Source organism: Chlorocebus sabaeus, chromosome 5 (assembly GCF_047675955.1).
Source record: "Chlorocebus sabaeus isolate Y175 chromosome 5, mChlSab1.0.hap1, whole genome shotgun sequence".
NCBI lineage: Eukaryota > Metazoa > Chordata > Mammalia > Primates > Cercopithecidae > Chlorocebus > Chlorocebus sabaeus.
Window position 1 is genome coordinate 77,983,555 of NC_132908.1, and position 18,997 is coordinate 78,002,551.

Sequence of the window (18,997 nt, forward strand, 5' to 3'; positions counted from 1 at the left end):
TTTTTAAATGTGTTAAATATTCTTTAGTGCACTAAAACTAGTGATGGTTACTTATAAAAAGAACTGTATGAAGCACATTAACTACTGATCAATGATTTACTTCCTTAGTTCCCGGAAACCCACAGCAGCGATGCGATGCATGTGCCCTCTCTATGACCCTAACAGGCAGCTTTGGATCGAACTGGCCCCTTTAAGCATGCCGAGAATTAACCATGGAGTTCTCTCAGCAGGTACCGTTCTGTGGCAAATTTTCCTTAAACACCAGATCAAGTAATGTGTAATCTCAAGGTTTTACAGAATGACTCAGAGCCTTTTAAAGATACAACTTTATTATCTCTACATGATATTTTTAGTGTAGTTCTAGCTTTTGAGACCGTGGTTAGGAAAACCGTATCTTCTGTCAGTCCTTATTTTCCACAGATCTTCAGCACATAGCTGCTTTTCAGAACTACTGGAGGAGCAATTACTTGATGACTTAATGTCAGGAGAGCAAACTTCAGTGAGGCTTACCACTAAGTAGCTGGAGGGCCGCACCTGGAACACAGCATTTCTTTGTACCATGGTAGTCCCATCTTTGAAATTCATGCAGCTTAGAATTACAATATGTAGGCCGGGCGCGGTGGCTCACGCCTGTAATCCCAGCACTTTGGGAGGCCGAGATGGGCGGATCACGAGGTCAGGAGATCGAGACCATCCTGACTAACACGGTGAAACCCCGTCTCTACTAAAAATACAAAAATTAGCCGGGCGCGGTGGCGGGCGTCTGTAGTCCCAGCCACACGGGAGGCTGAGGCAGGAGAATGGCGTGAACCCGGGAGGCGGAGCTTGCAGTGAGTGGAGATTGCGCCACCGCACTCCAGCCTGGCGAAAGAGCGAGACTCCGTCTCAAAAAAAAAAAACAAAAACAAACAAACAAAAAAAAAAAAACAAAAAAAAATAACTAATAACTAATAACAAAAAAAAAAGAATTACAATATGTAATTATATGCAATATGTTGTATAAGGCTGGGCACAGTGGCTCACACCTGTAATCCCAGCAGTTTAGGAGGCTAAAGTGAGAGGATCACTTGAACCCAGGAGTTCAAGACCAGCCTGGACAACGTAGGAGAGACAACTGTCCTTACTAAAAATCAAAAAAATTAGCCAGGAATGGTGGCCATGCACTTGTGGTCCCAACTACTTGGGAGGCTGAGGTGGGAGAATCTCTTGAGCCCAGGAGATTGAGACTGCTGTGAGCTGTGATCACACCACTGCATTCTAGCCTGGGTGATAGAATAAGACCCTGTCTCAAAAAAAAAAAAAAAGAAGTTATGAGACTTTAGGAAATGCTACTTAAATAGGCAATGGCTTAAAGTTATTTACTACAGAAAATGTTTTACTTGACCTTTACAAGTTTGAAAACTGTACTTTATCCAAAGCTCTCCCTTAAGGAGGTGATAGAAAAGATGGCCATTGAGGCATTGCCTTTGCTGGCTGCCTTTCTTTTCGCCATGGTCCTGCCCCCTTGTCAACCTGAGAAGTGTCATCTCACATCATTCTAATTATGGTCAGCAGCCCTCCTGCAGTCTTTATTTAATTGTCTTTCCCCAGCAACATTATCTTTAAAAATTTATATTTTATTTTATTTTTCTTTTTAGAGATGGGATCTTGCTATGTTGCCCAGGCTATAACATTTTTAAAGCTATACTTTACCATTCTGTATCATACAAATGGCCAAGGCTCTACCATAGTATAGAAGTGGAGTCTTTTTATGAGTCCCGAAATTATTAAAGTTATTGTCAATAGTGAAGAGCTGGACAGAGTAGTGTAGCCTGCAGGATGTAGGTCTAGTGTCCCTGTTGCATCGTCTCAGAATTAGCTCCCTTACATTTCCCTCCAAAATATATATACATATTCCTAATTTTCACTCATACACACCTATCACAAAGGCTCCTATATCACTAATTTTTGAAAGTATCCCAGAGGGATTAGTGTTTCAGAAACCCAGCAATGGAAGGAGCAACTGTGTACAGTGGAATTGACGGAAACGGAAATGAGTGAATGAAGAGGTCCTCCCATTTGTCCAGCCTACATTGTTTCTTTTTTTTTTTTGGCCTTTTAAAAATTGATTTTGACTGTTTCTTGTCATTCAGTTTTTCTTCTCTACCAGTTTGGAGTTTACATTCTTGTTAATAGTCCTTTAGGAAGATTACCTTAGAAATTACAGCCTGTCTTAAATTAGCAAAGTCCAAAGTTAGTCAGTACCTGTGTTCTCTTCAGAATAGTTTTTCTTCATTTTCCATGTTCCACACTCTTGTAGTATTAAAATACATTATTACTAATAAATATGTACAGTAGATCGCCCTTATCCATGAGGGATGCGTTCCAAGACCCCTCCAGTGGATGCTTGAGACCATAGATAGTGCTGAACCCTGTACATACTGTGTGTTTTTACTCTACATGCATACCCATGATAAAGTTTAAGTTCGGCACAGTAAAAGATTAACAGCAATAACTAATAATAAAACAACGATAACAATATACTGTAATAAAAGTTATGTGAATGTGGTCTCTCTCTCAAAATGTCTTACTTTACTGAACTCACTTATTTTCGGACTGAGTTGATCATGGGTGATAAAACCACAGAAACCAAAACTTCACATAAGGGGGAGCTACTATATACGCAATATGTGTTTTTTTAATATATGTTGGATGGATGGATGGATGGATGGATGGATGGATGGATGGATGGACAGACAGGTAGGTAGATAGATGATTGACTGATAGATAGGAAGGCAGGCAGGTAGTTAGATAGATAGTGTTCATTTAGATTTGCCACTTTCTTTGTTCCTCATTCTTAACTCCTCAGACTTTCCACCTGGGATCATCTCCCTTCTCTCTGAAGTTCATCCTTTTGAATTTCCTTTAATATGGGTCTTTTAGTGGACAACACTCAGTTTTGATTGCCTGCAAATGTCATTATTTTGTCTTCATTCGTAAAGAATATTTTTGCTGAGTGTAGCATTTCAGCTTGGTATTTATTATTTTTCAGCACTTTGAAGTCATTCCCCTGACTTCTGGCTTCCATTGTTGTTAAGTCAGTGGCGAGTCTAAAAAATCTTTTCTCTGGTGTGTATTTAAAATTTTCTTACTATTTTCCATCTTTCTGTCTCACTGTGCTGTTCTCTTCATTATTATCTTTTGATTATCTTCTACTCACTGACTTTTCTCCTTAACTGTGATGAATCTGCTATTAAATTTATCCATTGATTTTTTTTTTTTTTAATTTCTACAAGTTCTTGTCTTTTTACAGGAGAATAACTTAATTACCTTCAAATCCACTCTTATTTCTATAGTTCCTGTTACTGGAGTTATCTTCAAGTTAATTTTTATTTTTTAAACATGATAAGCATTTGTTTAAATTATCTTTCTTTTTTAAATAAATATTAGACTTTATTCTTCATCATCCAACTTGAAAACATCATCTTTCTGGTTACTATAATATTTGAAATCTTTGCAAGACTATTTCCTATGATCTGCTTCTGCTGGTCTTTTCTTAGAGTCTAATATTTGTTATGTCCGATATCTGTGGCTGGATGCTGCTCATTTTATTAAACATTATACGTAGCAGCCGGGCGCAGCTCACGCCTATAATCCCAGCACTTTTGGAGGCTGAGGCGGGTGGATCACTTGAGGTCAGGAGTTTGAAATCAGCTGACCAACATGGTGAAACCCCATCTCTACTAAAAGTACAAAAAGTAGCTGGGTGTGTGGTGGCATGTGCCTGTAATCCCAGATATTCAGGAACCCTGGAGGTAGAAGTTGCAGTGAGCTGTGATCACACCACTGCCCTCCAGCCTGGGCAACAGAGCGAGACTGTCTGAAAAAAAAAAAAAATCGAAAAAAATTATTTATAGCCGTAACTTTCTGCCTTAGATGTCCTTGGATGTTAGAATCTAAGGCTTAGATTAAGGTCCTTTCTTCTACAGAAGTTTTGCATTTGTCTCTGCCAGTTGCCTGAAAACATTACTAATTTGGTATTAACTGTAAATTAAATTCAAGGCTTATGATTTCCCAGATAGCAAGGAGGTTTAAATCTGAATACGAATTCTGATTGGCCTTCATCCTGACAGTGTAGAACTTTGGAGAGGATCTCCTGCCAGAAGCCACATTTTCTGTGGACCTGGAGCTTAAATGTCTGTCTTTTTCATCCCGAGGACAAAAGATTTAGATTTTCCTAGATTGGAGATGCCCTCAGAGTAAAATGGTTTTCATGCTTGGTAACCTCTATAGGTCCTAGTTTTCCCCTCAGTTTTGCCTTGTTATTTTGTTGGCTTCTCCTCTTCTAAGAAAATTATTATTATTGTTATTTTTGAGACAAGATCTCACTCTGTTACCCAGGCTGGAGTGCAGTGGCATGATCATGGCCCGCTTCAGCCTCACACTCCTGGGCTCAAGTGGTCCTCCCATTTCAGCCTCCTAAATAGTTGAGACTATAGGCAAATACCACAATGCCTGGCTAATTTCATTACTTTTTGTAGAGATAAGGTCTTACTATGTTGCCCAGGCTGGTCTTGAACCTCCTGGGGTCAAGCAGTCCATGTACCTTGGCTTCCAAAAGTGCTGAGATTACAGATGTGAGCCACCACCACCCAGCTAACATTATTTTTTAAATGTTTTATCCAGCAAATTAAGTGTTTTTTGCGGAAGAATAACCTAATACACCATTACATGAAATCGGAAGTTCAGTTGCTCTTAGATCCTGTTTTGAATAGAAAGTGCACACAGATGCTTCAGATCTGGGTATTCCTGGGGTTTTGAATGAACAGATGTGCGCTGTGGTGCGGACGTTGTATGAGAATCCCAGAGGCTGGGAGGGAGTGGAAGAGATAAACTGACATGGCCCAGAGCTGGCTGGTGACTGAATGGGTGACGTCAGGCTTCCTTTTTCATCATAGGGTGGTGAAAATCCACTCAAAGACAGTAATGAGTAAAGCGAAATGGTCAAAGTGAGTCACAGGTTGGGCTCCATCACCAAGGATCCAATGGGATGTAATAAAAGTCCTGAATCCAAAGAGAACATTGTTGTCGTCAGAGAGTTTCTTCAGATGCTGTTTCTATATATTCTATGGCATTTTTGGGTGTTGAAGGCTCACATTTCATATTTCTTGTGTTTCCTTTGATCTTTGCAGAAGGATTTTTGTTTGTATTCGGGGGCCAAGATGAAAATAAGCAGACTCTTAGCTCAGGAGAAAAGTATGATCCAGATGCAAATACCTGGACAGCATTGCCGCCCATGAATGAGGTAAAACACTGGTTCGGTTTGTTTGATGTGTTTCTCTTTCCCCTTAGCACTTCTGTTTGTTTTGTGTCTGAGTTCAGGGAAGAAACAGCAGCCCTGCCAAGCCCCCACCTCGCTTGCTCCAACCTCTCCTTCTAGTGCCCGTCTCTCCTCGCCTTCCTGGCCCTCACTCATTCTAGCCTCCTTCAGTTTCTGAAATCTTCCAGGAATGCTCTCGCACCGGCCTTCCCGTTTGTCCTGCCCTGTGCAGATGCCAGTGTGGCCTGCCCCCTCCTCGCAGCACCTTCTCAGCGGGCCTCCCTCCTGCCTCCTAGCCCTCCTGTCCCTGTCTTCATACCACGTCTAACCATCTCATGGACCAGGCATTTTGAAGTTTTTCACATAAGCTCTTTGATGGCAGAGAATTATGTGTGTGCTGGTCAGTGTTTCATTTTCAGCGCTAGAATTGTGCTTGGCACATAGGGTTCACTATGTAAATATTCGTTGACAAACGGACATGAAACACCTAGGGCTTCTGTGATCCCAAATAGCCTTGGCCTGACCCTGTCCTCCACAGCCCTTTCTGCCCTGGTCAATACTAGCCTTTCCCACGTCAACCTGAAAATACTGCCCATTGTTATGCAAAAATAATTGTATTGAACCAGAGGTAACAGTTCATTTTCTTTTTGTGAGCTATTATGAGTTAAAAAGTGAGGATTTTCTGAGGAACTCACCAGGTATTTCATAACCTTGTTTTGAGAAATGACTTTGGCCTCTCTGGCTGTTGTGCTAAAGAGGGGGCTGCTAGGGAAGCCAGAAATCTTTAAGAAGCATTACCGGAGAAATGGTTTTGAACGTGTTACTTCCAGCTGGAACACTGGGAAAAAGAGATGTCTCTAATTTTTAAAAATAATTCCAACTTTTATTTTATACTCGGGGTAGGTATAAACCTACATGTGTAGGTTTGTTACATGTGTATATTGCATCATGCTGAGATTTGCAGTAAGATTAATCCAGTCTCCCAGGTACTGAGCATCTTACCCAATAGTTAGTTTTTCAGCCTTTGCTCTCCTCCCTGCCTCCCTGCTCTAGGAGTCCCCAGTGTCTATTGTTGCCATCTTTATGTCTCTCTAATTTTTATTAAGTATATGAATATTAGCTTTTAATATGATCCTTGGCCTTGCATGTTCAGAGATCGCTGATGTCGTTTCAGGCAAGACATAACTTCGGAATTGTGGAGATAGATGGGATGCTGTACATTTTGGGAGGAGAGGATGGTGAAAAGGAGCTGATTTCCATGGAGTGTTACGATATTTATTCTAAAACCTGGACAAAGCAACCTGATTTGACCATGGTCAGAAAGGTGAGGATCGCATTTTGTGGTAACTAGTTTGTGTACACATTGGATTTTAAACTTAATGTGTCTTCATATCCTGAATAAACCTTTAATATAACTGATAGTGTTAAAAGAATTAACTTTATAGAAGTCTGCCTTTATTGGTAGTTTGCCTTCCCTGTCATCAGCCACACACCAAGATAGGAAGGTGGGCGTGTGTGAGAGTTTACCCTGGTGATGGGCACCACCTAACCTGAATGAGAAATGTTGCCTCTCCCCCACCATTGTTTTCTACTTTCAGATCGGCTGCTATGCAGCTATGAAAAAGAAAATCTACGCCATGGGTGGAGGCTCCTATGGAAAGCTTTTTGAGTCTGTGGAGTGTTATGATCCCAGGACCCAGCAGTGGACTGCCATATGCCCCCTGAAAGAGAGGAGGTACACGGATGTGGGTGGACTTTGTAGATTCCCTCGCTCTTCGCTGGGTCTGGAGCCCTTACCCTGCCTGGGTTTTGTTCTTTTCTTTCAGAGTAGCCTTTTCTTTGACTTGGCATTTCCTGAGAAAGGAAGGCCTACATAGTAATGCTGCAGAGTTAAACCAGCATAAGAGGAACGAGGGAGTGAGATCTCGCGTTGTACTGCTTGTGCCTGATACGCTGTGTGTGGCCTTTCAGGTTTGGAGCAGTGGCCTGTGGAGTTGCTATGGAGCTGTATGTGTTTGGGGGAGTCCGAAGTCGTGAGGACGCCCAGGGTAGCGAGATGGTAACTTGCAAGTCCGAGTTCTACCATGACGAGTTTAAAAGGTAACTAAGAATGGTTTCACGTAGCTACTGCAACTTTTTCTTTGTGCTTTCAAAGTTGTATTTTAGCTTTGTTTAGTTTTGTTTTCAGTCACTTTATTAAATTATGGGTTTAGGAGATATGTCTAATGCATACTAGGTATTTATTCAGTGACTTCACAAGTGCTAGTCACTTAAAATATGTCTAAATAGAAAATATTTCTAATATGTAGATCAGATCTTGACACTTAGTTGCTTAAAATCATTTATTGGCTCCCTATAGCTTTTAGGAAAAAGTTTAAAACTCCTTACCTTGTTGGGCGTGGTGGCTCACACCCGTAATCTCAACATTTAGGAAAGTAGAAACTGAAGATTGCTTGAGCCCAGGAGTTGGAGATTTGCCTGGGCCACATAACAAGACCCTGTGTTCTCCAAAGAAAAATAAATAAATAAACTCCTTAACTTAGCATATGTGGCCTTTTGTGATATGGCCTTTGCTTTTTCTGCTACTAACCTGGATACTTTACACTGAGCCACTTTCCCCTGCGAAATCAAGTATGATTGTCTCAGCTCTGTGTTCATATGCTGCTTCTTGCCTAAAAGCTTCCTTCCCGCTGAGCATCCAGTTAGCTTGGCCTTTTTCAAAACTGCTTAGTTATCAAAACCTGGAGAAAGCCTTCTCACACCTTCTACTCTGATTTAAATCCCTTCATCTGTGATCCCATGCACTCCAGACAAGTCTCTCTCTGGGGTTGTAACTGTTAACTGCAAGCAACTTCAGGGCAAGGTCCACCTTCGTCAGCTCTGTATCCTGGCTTCCAACATCCTACCTGCTTGTATCAGATACTTAGTAAAATGTTGATTAAGTGGCTAAAGCGTGGTGTCCGAGATTCTTAAAACCTCTGAAAAGTGCCACATATGTCTTGTAGAGTCAATAACATCCTTCTCGATGTCTTCTCTCTTTCCTCACGCATTTTATTGTTGTAACCACTGAACGGTATTTTTATTGCAGTAATATGTTTAAATCCTAAGGGGAAATTGGTATGCTAACCATAATTTTATTTGAGTAGTTCAGTTATGTTACCAGAAGAGGGTGCCATAACATAATGTTTAATTTCATGCTGTTTTAGATTAAGGCAGTCAGTGAGCAGTTACAAAGATGCTGGAAATGCATGTAAATGCTACCTAACTTGTATTTTAAATTTAGGATATTTGCGTAGCCTTTTTTTCTAATTATAGGAATAGACTATCTTAGGAAAGTTTATTAGAGAGAAGTTTAGAGGATACTTGCTGTAGTGGGGCCGATTTTCAGACTTCTCTACATTTTTCCTTCCTTGTTACATGACTGGGAGGGCTGACAGCCCAAGGGGTGGAGGCCTTTTTTTTTTTTTTTTTTTTTTTTTTTTTTTTTTGAGACAGAGTCTCGCTCTGTCGCCCGGGCTAGAGTGCAGTGGCGTGATCTCAGCGTACTGCAAGCTCCGCCTCCCGGGTTCAAGCAATTCTTCCCCCTCGGCCTCCCGAGTAGGTGGGACTGCAGGCGCGCACCACCATACCCGGCTAATTTTTGTGTTTTCGGTAGAGACAGGGTTTCACTATGTTGGCCAGGTTGGTCTCAAACTCCTGACCTCGTAATCCGCCCGCCTCAGCCTCTCAAAGTGCTGAGATTACAGGCACGAGCCACCACACCTGGCCTATCAGATTGTTACATATTTGTAGTGGATAAGCTTTTAATACAACTATTACTTGCTTTAAGTTCATAATAATTAAACATAAGACTGTTGTTCCTTCTTTGCTATTTAAAAGCACTTCCAGGCCAGGCGCAGTGGCTCAAGCCTATATTCCCAACACTTTGGGAGGCCAAGGCAGGCAGATCACTTGAGGCCAGGAGTTGAAAACCAGCCTGGCCAACATGGTGAAACCCTGTCTCTAACTAAAAGTACAAAAAAAAAAAAAAAAAAAATTATCCAGGCCTAGTGGCACACGCCTGTAGTCCTGGCTGCTCAGAAGGCTGAGGCATGAGAATTGGTTGAACCCAGGAGGTGGAGGGTGCAGGGAGTCGAGATTGTGCCACAGCACTCTAGCCTGGGCAACAAAGTGAGACCCTGTCTGTAAATAAATAAATACATAAAAGCACTTCCAAATAAAATTCATGTATATTTGGTTCCTTATTCCTAAGCTCTCCAATGTTTGTAAATAGAATAAAGAAAGCTGTTAATTTATCTTATCAATGTAAGATTCTAACATGTTTAGATAACATTAAACACACATACAACACCAAATGCCATGTATTTATTTAATCTTCAAAACAGCACTCTGAAGTGTATGTAGGTACTGTTACTATTCCTATTTTCCATATGAGGAAATCACAGCACAGAAAGGGTGAGCGATGTGCCCACAGACAAACAAGGAGCAAGGAGCTGAGGCGGGATCTGAACTCAGGCGTTCTGGCCCCAGAGTCCACCTTTTCAACTACCACACTAGGTTGACTTTAAAATGTAGGCTTTCCTATAACTATTGATAGAACAAAACAACATGTAGGAGTAGTTTATTTCTTAAAAGATCAGATGCAAATGTGTTACATTGGCAGAGCGTGGAAACTGTAGTTGCCGGATGAGCAGTCCGTATTCGATTGGAGACCATGTCGATTGTTTTTAAGTAATCTCTTGTCTTTCCTGTCTTTGTTCCCTATTTTTAGGTTAAAACTTTCCGGGAAAAAAAGGCCGTATCTTATTCTTTTCTGTTTTTCTGAATAAAAGCAAAACTGCTTGAAAGGCAAGCAAAGAAACTGCCATAAAGTATTACCAAGTCAGAGCAACAGCGTCATATACCCAGAATGACAGTTTCTCTATTTCTGTTCCTTGTGTCCCTATTCTGTTAGTAACACTACTATCCTCCCAGTCATCCATGTTCAAAAAAGGGTCATCTTGGCCGGGCACGGTGACTGACACCTATAATCCCAGAACTCTGAGAGACCCAGGTGGGAGGATCCCTTGAGCCCAGGAGTTCAAGACAACCCTGAGTAACATAGTGAGACCTTGTCTCTACAAAAGATTCAGAAATGAGCTGAGCATGGTGGTCCGTGCCTATAGTCCCAGCTACTCGGGAGGCTGAGGCAGAAGGATCACTTGAACCTGGGAAGCTGCAGTGGACTGTGATCATGCCACTACACTCCAACCTGAGTGCCAGAGCAAGACCCTGTCTCAAAAAAGGGAGTCATCTTGAATTCTGTCTTGTACTTTGCAACTCATCAGTTGCCAGGTCTGGTCCTTTTTTAAATCTCAGTAGCACTTTTCACATTTCCCACCTTCCCTGCCCCGCTGCTACCCTCACAGTCACTCCTTCATCTGTGTAGTGTCTTTAGCCTCTGGCCAGCCTTGCCCGTGCAGTTACTCATTTGTGGTTTTGAAAGACGAACCTGACAAAAACTTTTTGCTCAGAGTTTTTGATTGCCCTTCTCAAAGTTCTTGACTGTTTCCCATTGCTTACCAAGTAAAGATAATAGTGGTTAGCCACCTACTCACGGTTCTCCATGATTTGAAGTTAAGAAAAAGTTTCACCCTTTTTTAGTATCTTTCTTTCACATGTCCTATACTCCAGCTCACTTTTTAAACCCTCTTGTGTTTTACTGCCTCCGTGCATTTGCTTAGCCTGGATGCCCCTCTACTTCATTTTTTACAGTATATGAGTTATATTAACTGTTCTTTGAAGTTGAGGTCTGTCAGTTTCCTCTTTTGATTCCTGAATATATAACTAGAATAGACATACTTGACAACTGGCCGAATCACCATACTGGTTCTCTGACACATGGATTGGGGGCCACTGTGACAACAAAGGGGCTAAGTGGAAGTCCCTGGAACTTTCCTTCTCTACCAAAATAGAAAACCAGAAGCAGTACTGCATCCTGGGGGAATCTGCAAACATTATGCCACCATCAAAGACTAGAAAATGCAGGAGAGGTGATGCCTATCACATCCCCACTTAATTCACCTAGAAAAAGTAGAAAAGTAAAACGGATCTCGGAAAATCTTAGAATTTTTTTTTTTTTTTTTTTTTGAGACGCAGTCTTGCTGTGTCCCCCAGGCTGGAGTGCAGTGGCGCGATCTTGGCTCACTGCGAGCTTCGCCTCCCGGCTTCACGCCATTCTCCTGCCTCAGCCTCCTGAGTGGCTGGGACTACAGGCGCCCACTACCGCGCCCGGCTACTTTTTTGTATTTTTAGTAGAGACGGGGTTTCACTGTGGTCTCGATCTCCTGACCTTGTGATCCGCCTGCCTCGGCCTCCCAAAGTGCTGGGATTACAGGCAGAAATTTTTTATTTCAAACAATATGTTATCAATTTTTAAATGTTTGTGTAGTTTGTTTTTAGGTTTTCCTTTTACTTTGGGTTTCTTTTACTCTTTTCTAGCTTCTTCAGGTAGAATTCTAGATTACTCATGGTAGATCTTTTGCTTTTTTAATGCACACAGCAAAAGCATTCATAAACTTAATCAGATGATCATACTGATCCCAGATTCTGTCTCAGATGTAATATCCTCACGCAAATGTTGTATCTTTATGAGGCACAGTTCCCAGCCTTAGTATGGCAGCCATTGACATGGCTAATGTATTTTCTTCATACCAATTTGCAAGGGTCACCAGAAGCAGTTTGCTTTTACTTGTCAGGGGCAACAGTACACCTGCACAGCCTTGCCTCGGGGCTGTGTCAACTAATATATAATGGGCTAATGTCTGCTGTGTAGTAGTCCACAGATACTTTAATCATCATGATGTTCCACAAAACATCTCATTGGTCTACCCCATTGACCACATTGTGCTGTTTGTATCTGATGGTTGGGAAGAAACAGGTACTTTCAGATGCCTTAGTAAGACTTGTGAACTAGAGGATAAGAGATGAACCCCACCCCAACCACATCTATTTCAGTCATGGTCCAGTCAAGAGGCAAAAACCACACCAGTCATTTGAATAGGGAAAATGTAATATATGTAATTATCACTAGTAAGAGACAGTCAGCTACTAAAAGACTGAAAACCGCAGAAATAGCTAACATAGGAAGTATAGCTGCTACCTTTAGGGCAGAGGAAAAACACCTGAGGAGGGAACAAATTAGAAAGTATCTTCCCCACCCCACCAGGCCGAGATTCATCCCATTGGAAGTGTGTGTGCTGAGGCCACTGGAGAGCGGAGCACCAGGGTGCCAGGGGCCAGAGAAACAAGCTGGAGAGTGTGCACCCCTGGTCTCCTGCAGGCTGGTAGGAGCACGCACAGGAGGAGTGAGAGGAGGGCAGCCAACAGCGGCAGAGCGGCCCTTTCGTCCCCAGCCTTGCCGCAGTCTGCAGCCTCTGTGGACAGAAGACCAGCTTCTACACGTGGTTCATTTCTCCATAGTATTTTCTGTTTCATTGATTTCTACACTCACCTGTATTACTTCCATCCTTTTACTTTGGGTTTCTTTTACTCTTTTCTAGCTTCTTCAGGTAGAATTCTAGATTACTTATGGTAGATCTTTTGCTTTTCTAAGGCAAACAGTGAAAGCCTTCAGCTTTCCACAGAGCACCATTCTAGCTGGACATACTGACATGTTTTATTTTCATGACCATTCAGTCTGCAGTATCATTTTTCCTTCTTCAGATTGGATGGTTTCTGTTTCTCTGTCTTGTTTGCTGCTGCTTTCTTTTGTTATCTCCATCCAGTGAATTTTTTTATTTCAAGTATTATGTTAGCAATTCTAAAATGTTTGTGTAGTTTGTTTTTAGGTTTCTGAATTTTCTGTGCTGAAATTTCCTATATTTCCATCACAAGCATGTTTTTCTTTCCCATACTGAGCATCATTGTGGTAGTTGTGTTCAAGTCCTTGCCTGTTAATTCCAGTATCTGAGTCATCTCAAGAGTTGGTGTCTATTGATTGTTTGCTCCCTTGAGAAATGGGTTCTCATTTTTCTGGCCTTCTTTTGTTGAGAAACTCTAGACTGGATCCTGGATGTGGTTACTATTATGTTATTGAGGCCTTCAATTTTCTTATATTGCTTTAGAGTGTTGCTCTGAGTTTTAGTCAGCAATTGACTTCGTTAGACATAAACTGCAAGCCGTGCCACCTGCCATGGGTGGCAGCTGAAATCTCAATCCAGTTCTCGAAGCCTCAGTCGTAAGCATACGTGGTTCCAGGGTTAGTTGAAGACTTGAGATGAGTGGATGCGCACAAATTGAGGGGTGCTTCTCTACCTCTCTTCTTTCTCAGGTTCTCCACTCACACTTTGGAGATCCTGGTTGCCCCAAAACCCCTTTTCCTGATTGCTGAGTCCTGTAGCCAGAAAGATGGCTATCTTTTCTGTAGGGGTTTAGCTACCCAGAGCTGCCCCCGTGAGGCTGCCTTCAGAGAAAGCTACCGAGAAACAGGGAACTTAGTCCATACGGGTTGCTTGCTCAATCAACTTTCCATTGCTTTCTGGAATCTACCTGCTTTTCTTCAGTTTCCAGAGTGCTCAGGTAGTTGTATTTTGTCCAGAGTTTACAGCTGACACTTGCAGCAGCTGAGGAGCCATTTGAAGAGTTTCTTCTGCCATACTGGAAGGAGATGCCTCACGATAGCTCTCTTTTTCTTTCCTCCTCTCCTTTCTCCTCAATTGATTGCCCTCTTTTCCTCTGTAGCTCTCTTCCTCTCTCCTTTCCTGTCATTCCCCTTCTACTTCCCTGTCTCTGAAGTTCACTGTTGTAATCCATGCTGTATTTTAAAGCTTCAGTCTCAGAGCATTCTTAATTCTGAGTTACCAGAGGGTGCATCATTATAACCCCCAAGTACTGACAAGCCCATGTTTGAAAACATTGTAATTGAAGACATGATATTGCCTTTTTCATTGCAAAAATTGCTATCGTTTAATGATACCTTCTAAGTACTAGAAACTATGCAAAATACTTTACATTGGTATTTCATTTCATCCTCACAACAATCATTTGAGGTTGGTGACGGTATCTGGTATCTCACTGGACCGATGAGGAGACAGGCTGGGACAGCTAAACTGTTCAGGTCAGTGAGAGGATGAGTGGCATGTAAAACCTCATGGCCCTTTATACCTGTTTTATAAGCAGCCACACCTGAAGATGCAATTCAATTAAATTTTCAAATTAGTTCTGTTTAATTTGAAGCCTCGTCTTTACCTAAAATAGATCACCTAGGCTTATTTTTCTGAAACCCAGAAACTGAATCATTGATGTGCTTGGGACAAAACCTAGTAGATCATCTATGTAATCCAGTTTCTTTAGCTTAATACAATCATTCCAGGGATGAACTAAGTTGGTTTGATTCAGAATCTGGGAAGAACTTAAATGCTGAGGTGTAGTTATTTATGTTTACGCCTAAAGATGTGAAATGTGAATAAACCAGCATTGTAGTGTGATGTTTTTCAAACATTTTCTTTCAAAGTTGTGTTCAGGGCCTCCATTTTCACTTGCAGCACAAGCTTTTAGATTTTTTTCCCTTTTCCATTTTATTGGAGGCATTTGGGAGGCAGGGGCCAAAATCTATATCCCAGTCCCAGCAAACTACCTGACACCTATCAACATTCAGATGTTAGTTGAATCAAATATTAGATGAATGGCATTAGAAGCATGGTGCTTAGCTTTGTTTCTGAGTTGTTCTGTGATCATTAGGCTTCTGTGTTTATTGGAATTCTAAATGTGGAAGCTACCTGCTTTAGAAGAGTCTAGGAGGAGTGTTCATTGAAATAAAAGTAGTGCTGTTTGGGAAATAATTGTACATTTCTATTTGACATTGAGATGCCCTGGCTGCTTCACAGCATAGAGTTAGAGATGATGGAGTGATGACCATATGACTGTGTCCTCCAGTGAGGGTAGGCCTGGACCTTGGTTACTCTTAAGACCATTTAGATGCGTTCCCAAGATCCTACTGAAGTCCGCTGTGACCTAGCTATGCCTTTTAGCTGTTAACAGACGATTGTTCCCTGAGGGAACATTATTATTACCTAGCAGGGTCTAGATTTACTCTTTAAGAAAAAGAAATAAAAACTTTTATTTTCGAATACTATTATAGACTTGTAGAAAAGTTGTAAAGTCAAAGAGTTCTCATTCCCAATAAGTCATTCACTCAGCTTCTCCTAGTGTTAACATCTTACATGACTGTAGTACAAGCATCAAAACCAGGATATATACATTGTCAAGAATTATTAGGTAAACTACAGACTTACTGGAGTTTCACCAGCTTGTCCTCTAATGTCTTTTTTCTCAGTGTCCAGATCCAATCCAGGAATCTACATTGCATTCAGATACTGTGTTTGCTTAGACTCCTTTAATCTGTGATAGTTCTTCATTCTTTTTTTTTAATTTTTTATATTTTATTTATTTATTTATTTTTATTTTTATTTTTTTTTTTTTTGAGACAGAGTCTTGCTCTGTCGCCAGGCTGGAGTGCAATGGCGCCATCTCAGCTCACTGCAACCTCCACCTCCTGGGTTCAAGTGATTTTCCTGCCTCAGCCTCCCGAGTAGCTGGGACTACAGGTGCGTGCCACCACTCCCAGCTAATTTTTGTGTTTTTAGGAGAGACGAGGTTTCACCATGTTGGCCAGGATGGTCTCGATCTCTTGACCTTGTGATCTACCCACCTCAGCCTCCCAAAGTGCTGGGATTACAGACGTGAGCCACCACACCCAGCAGGTTCTTCATTCTTTCCTTGAGTCTCACGACCTTCATCCTCTTGAAGGTTATTGGTTCATTTTTTTTTTTTTTGGTAGGATCTCTTAATTTGGATTGATCTAATGATTTCTTGCAATTAGACTGAGGTTATGTAGTTTGGCAATACCACAGAAGTCGTAGCATGCACTTCTCTGCATCATATCAGGGAGAACACATTGATGTGCCTTGTTGCTGGTGACGTTAACCTTGATGACTTGGTTGAGGTGGTATGTGTTAAATTTCTCCACTGGAAAGTTAACTGATTTTCTTGTTGTGATTAATAAACATCTTAGTGGAGATAATTTGAGAATTTGCAAAACCATTTTCTCCTGAAACTCTCAGGCACTCATTTGAGCATCCACTGGTAGACCTAGCCTGCAGCAGTCATTACGGCGGTGTTTGCCTGGTGATGATTTTGTTTCCGTCATTCCTCTGCATTTATGAATCGGAATTTTTCAGTAAAGGAAACCTGTCCCTTTTTCCTGTTAATGTTTTCAAATTATTTGTAGTATATGGATTCATGGATATTTATTTTACTCCCTGAGTTATAAATCCAGCACCATCATTACTGATTTTCATGCTCACATAGTTCCAGCCTCGGCTGTCAGGAGCTGCTTCACCGTGGCTTCCTCGTCCTTTGACACACCCCCATCCTTTTTTAAGCACTTCCTATCTGGCACGACAGGATGCCCCAGACCCCTCTTATATTTTCTCTGCCTCAGCTCTGGGACCAACATCTTCATAGAGCCTTAAATCTTTTTAGTGGTTATTAAATTGATTTTCAACAGAGGTGCCAAGACAATGTAGTGGAGGAAAGAAAAGCCTTTAGCAAATGGTGCTGGAACAGCTAGCTATGTATATGGAAGAAAGTGAACTGTGATTCACGCCAGACACAAAAAATTAACTTGAAATGTATCATAGACCTAAATGTAAAAGAGAAAACTGTAAAATTTCCAGAAGAGAGCATAGGAGAAAAATCTTCGTATTGGGGTAGGCAAAGATTTTTTAGAATGACGCAGAAACTGTGACAGTAAAAGAAGAAAAGGATATATTGGAGGCTGGGCACGGTGGCTCAAGCCTGTAATCCCAGCACTTTGGGAGGCCGAGACAGGCGGATCACGAGGTCAGGAGATCGAGGCCATCCTGGCTAACATGATGAAACCCCGTCTCTACTAAAAAAAAAATACAAAAACCTAGCTGGGCGAGGTGGTGGACGCCTGTAGTCCCAGCTACTTGGGAGGCTGAGGCAGGAGAATGGCGTAAACCCGGGAGGCGGAGCTTGCAGTGAGCTGAGATCTGGCCACCGCGCTCCAGCCTGGGTGACAGAGCGAGACTCCGTCTCAAAAAAAAAAAAGAAAAGGATATATTGGAATTCATCAAAGTTAAAAACTTATGTTCTTCAAAAGGTTCCATTAGGAAAATGAAAAGGCAACCTACATACTGGGAAAAAGATTCATAATACATGTATCTAAAAGTATTTGTATCCACAGGATATAAAGAATCTGACAATTCAATAAGAAGACAGTAAACCCAATTTTAAAAAAATTTAGAGACAGTCTTGCTACGTCCTTTTTTTTTGTTTTGAGACAGGGTCTCACTTTTGCCCAGGCTGGAGTGCAGTGGTGTGATCTCAACTCATTGCAGCCTTGACCTCCTTAACTCAAGCGATCCTCCCACCTCAGCCTGAGTAGCTGGGGCTACAGACAGATGCCACCACACTTGGCTAATTGTTGTAATTTTTGTAAAGGCAAGGTTTCACCATGTTGCCCAGCTGGTCTTGAACTCCTGGGCTCAAGTGATCCACCTGTCTCAGCCTCCCAAAGTATTGGGATTACAGACATGGGCCGCCACATCTGGCCCCCAGTTTTAAAATGAGCAAACCTTTTAACAGACATTTTATAACAGAACATAAAATAGGGCTGGGTATGGTGGCTCACACCTGCAATCCCAACACTTTAGGAGGCCAAGGCAGAAGGATCACTTGAGCCCTGGAACCTGAGATTAGCCTGGGTAGCATGGTGAGATCTCATCTCTGTGAAAAAAAAAAATTGTTTTCCTTAGCTGGGTGTGGTGGTGTGCACCTATGGTCCCAACTACTTGGGAGGGTGGGGTGAGAGGATCACTAGAGCCCAAGAGGTTGAGACTGCAGTGAGCTGTGATTGCGCCACAGCACTCCAACCTGGATGAGTGACAGTGAGACCCTGTCTCAAAAAAAAAAAAAATCTGTAAAATGACCAGTAAGCACATGCAAAAATGCTCAACATCGTTAATCTTCAGGGAAGTGTACGCCGTTAAAATAGCTAAAATTAAAAATATAATACTGAGATCTCACAGTAATACTGAGCAGTTGGAAATCTCACACATTGCTAATTGGAATGCAAAATTATGACATACCACGTTGGAAAGCAGTGGGGCACTTTTTTTTTTCCAGTAGAAAATACCCTTACCATATAGCACAGCAATTTCATAAGTCCACAAAAACGACTTGCTCTCTAATGTTCCTGACAGCCTTATTCATAATAGCCAAAAACTGGAACATCAACAGGTGAATGAATATGAAAGTCTGGGGCTGGGCTTTGTGGCTTACGCCTGTAATACAGCATTTTGGGAGGCCGAGGTGGGCAGATCACCTGAGCCCAGGAGCTCGAGACCAGCCTGGGCAACATGGCAAAATCCCATCTTTATGAATGTACACACACACACACACACACACACACACACACGCACACAGGAATTAGCTGAGTGTGGTGGTGCACACCTGTAATATCAGCTGCTTGGAAGGCTGGGGTGGGAGGATCACCTGAACTGGTAGGTTGAGGCTGCAGTGAACCATAGTCGCGTCACTGCTTTCCAGCCTGAGGCAACAGAGGGAGAGCCTGTCTGAAAAACCAGCAAATTCTGGTACATCCGTATGATGGAATACTGCTTAGAAATAAAC

At 41.8% G+C, this 18,997-nt stretch overlaps 1 protein-coding gene across 2 annotated transcripts in view; it reads left to right on the plus strand.

Moving 5' to 3' along the window:
• The window catches only part of GAN (gigaxonin), a 75,070-nt gene that overhangs the window by 42,187 nt on the left and 13,886 nt on the right, over positions 1 to 18,997 (plus strand). For both annotated transcript variants that reach the window (XM_007994178.3, XM_073015597.1), the window contains exons 5-9: positions 109 to 230; positions 5,172 to 5,284; positions 6,474 to 6,623; positions 6,898 to 7,034; positions 7,271 to 7,399. In XM_007994178.3, coding sequence (XP_007992369.1) covers positions 109 to 230; positions 5,172 to 5,284; positions 6,474 to 6,623; positions 6,898 to 7,034; positions 7,271 to 7,399 — 651 coding nt within the window. The remainder of the gene's footprint in view (positions 1 to 108; positions 231 to 5,171; positions 5,285 to 6,473; positions 6,624 to 6,897; positions 7,035 to 7,270; positions 7,400 to 18,997) is intronic.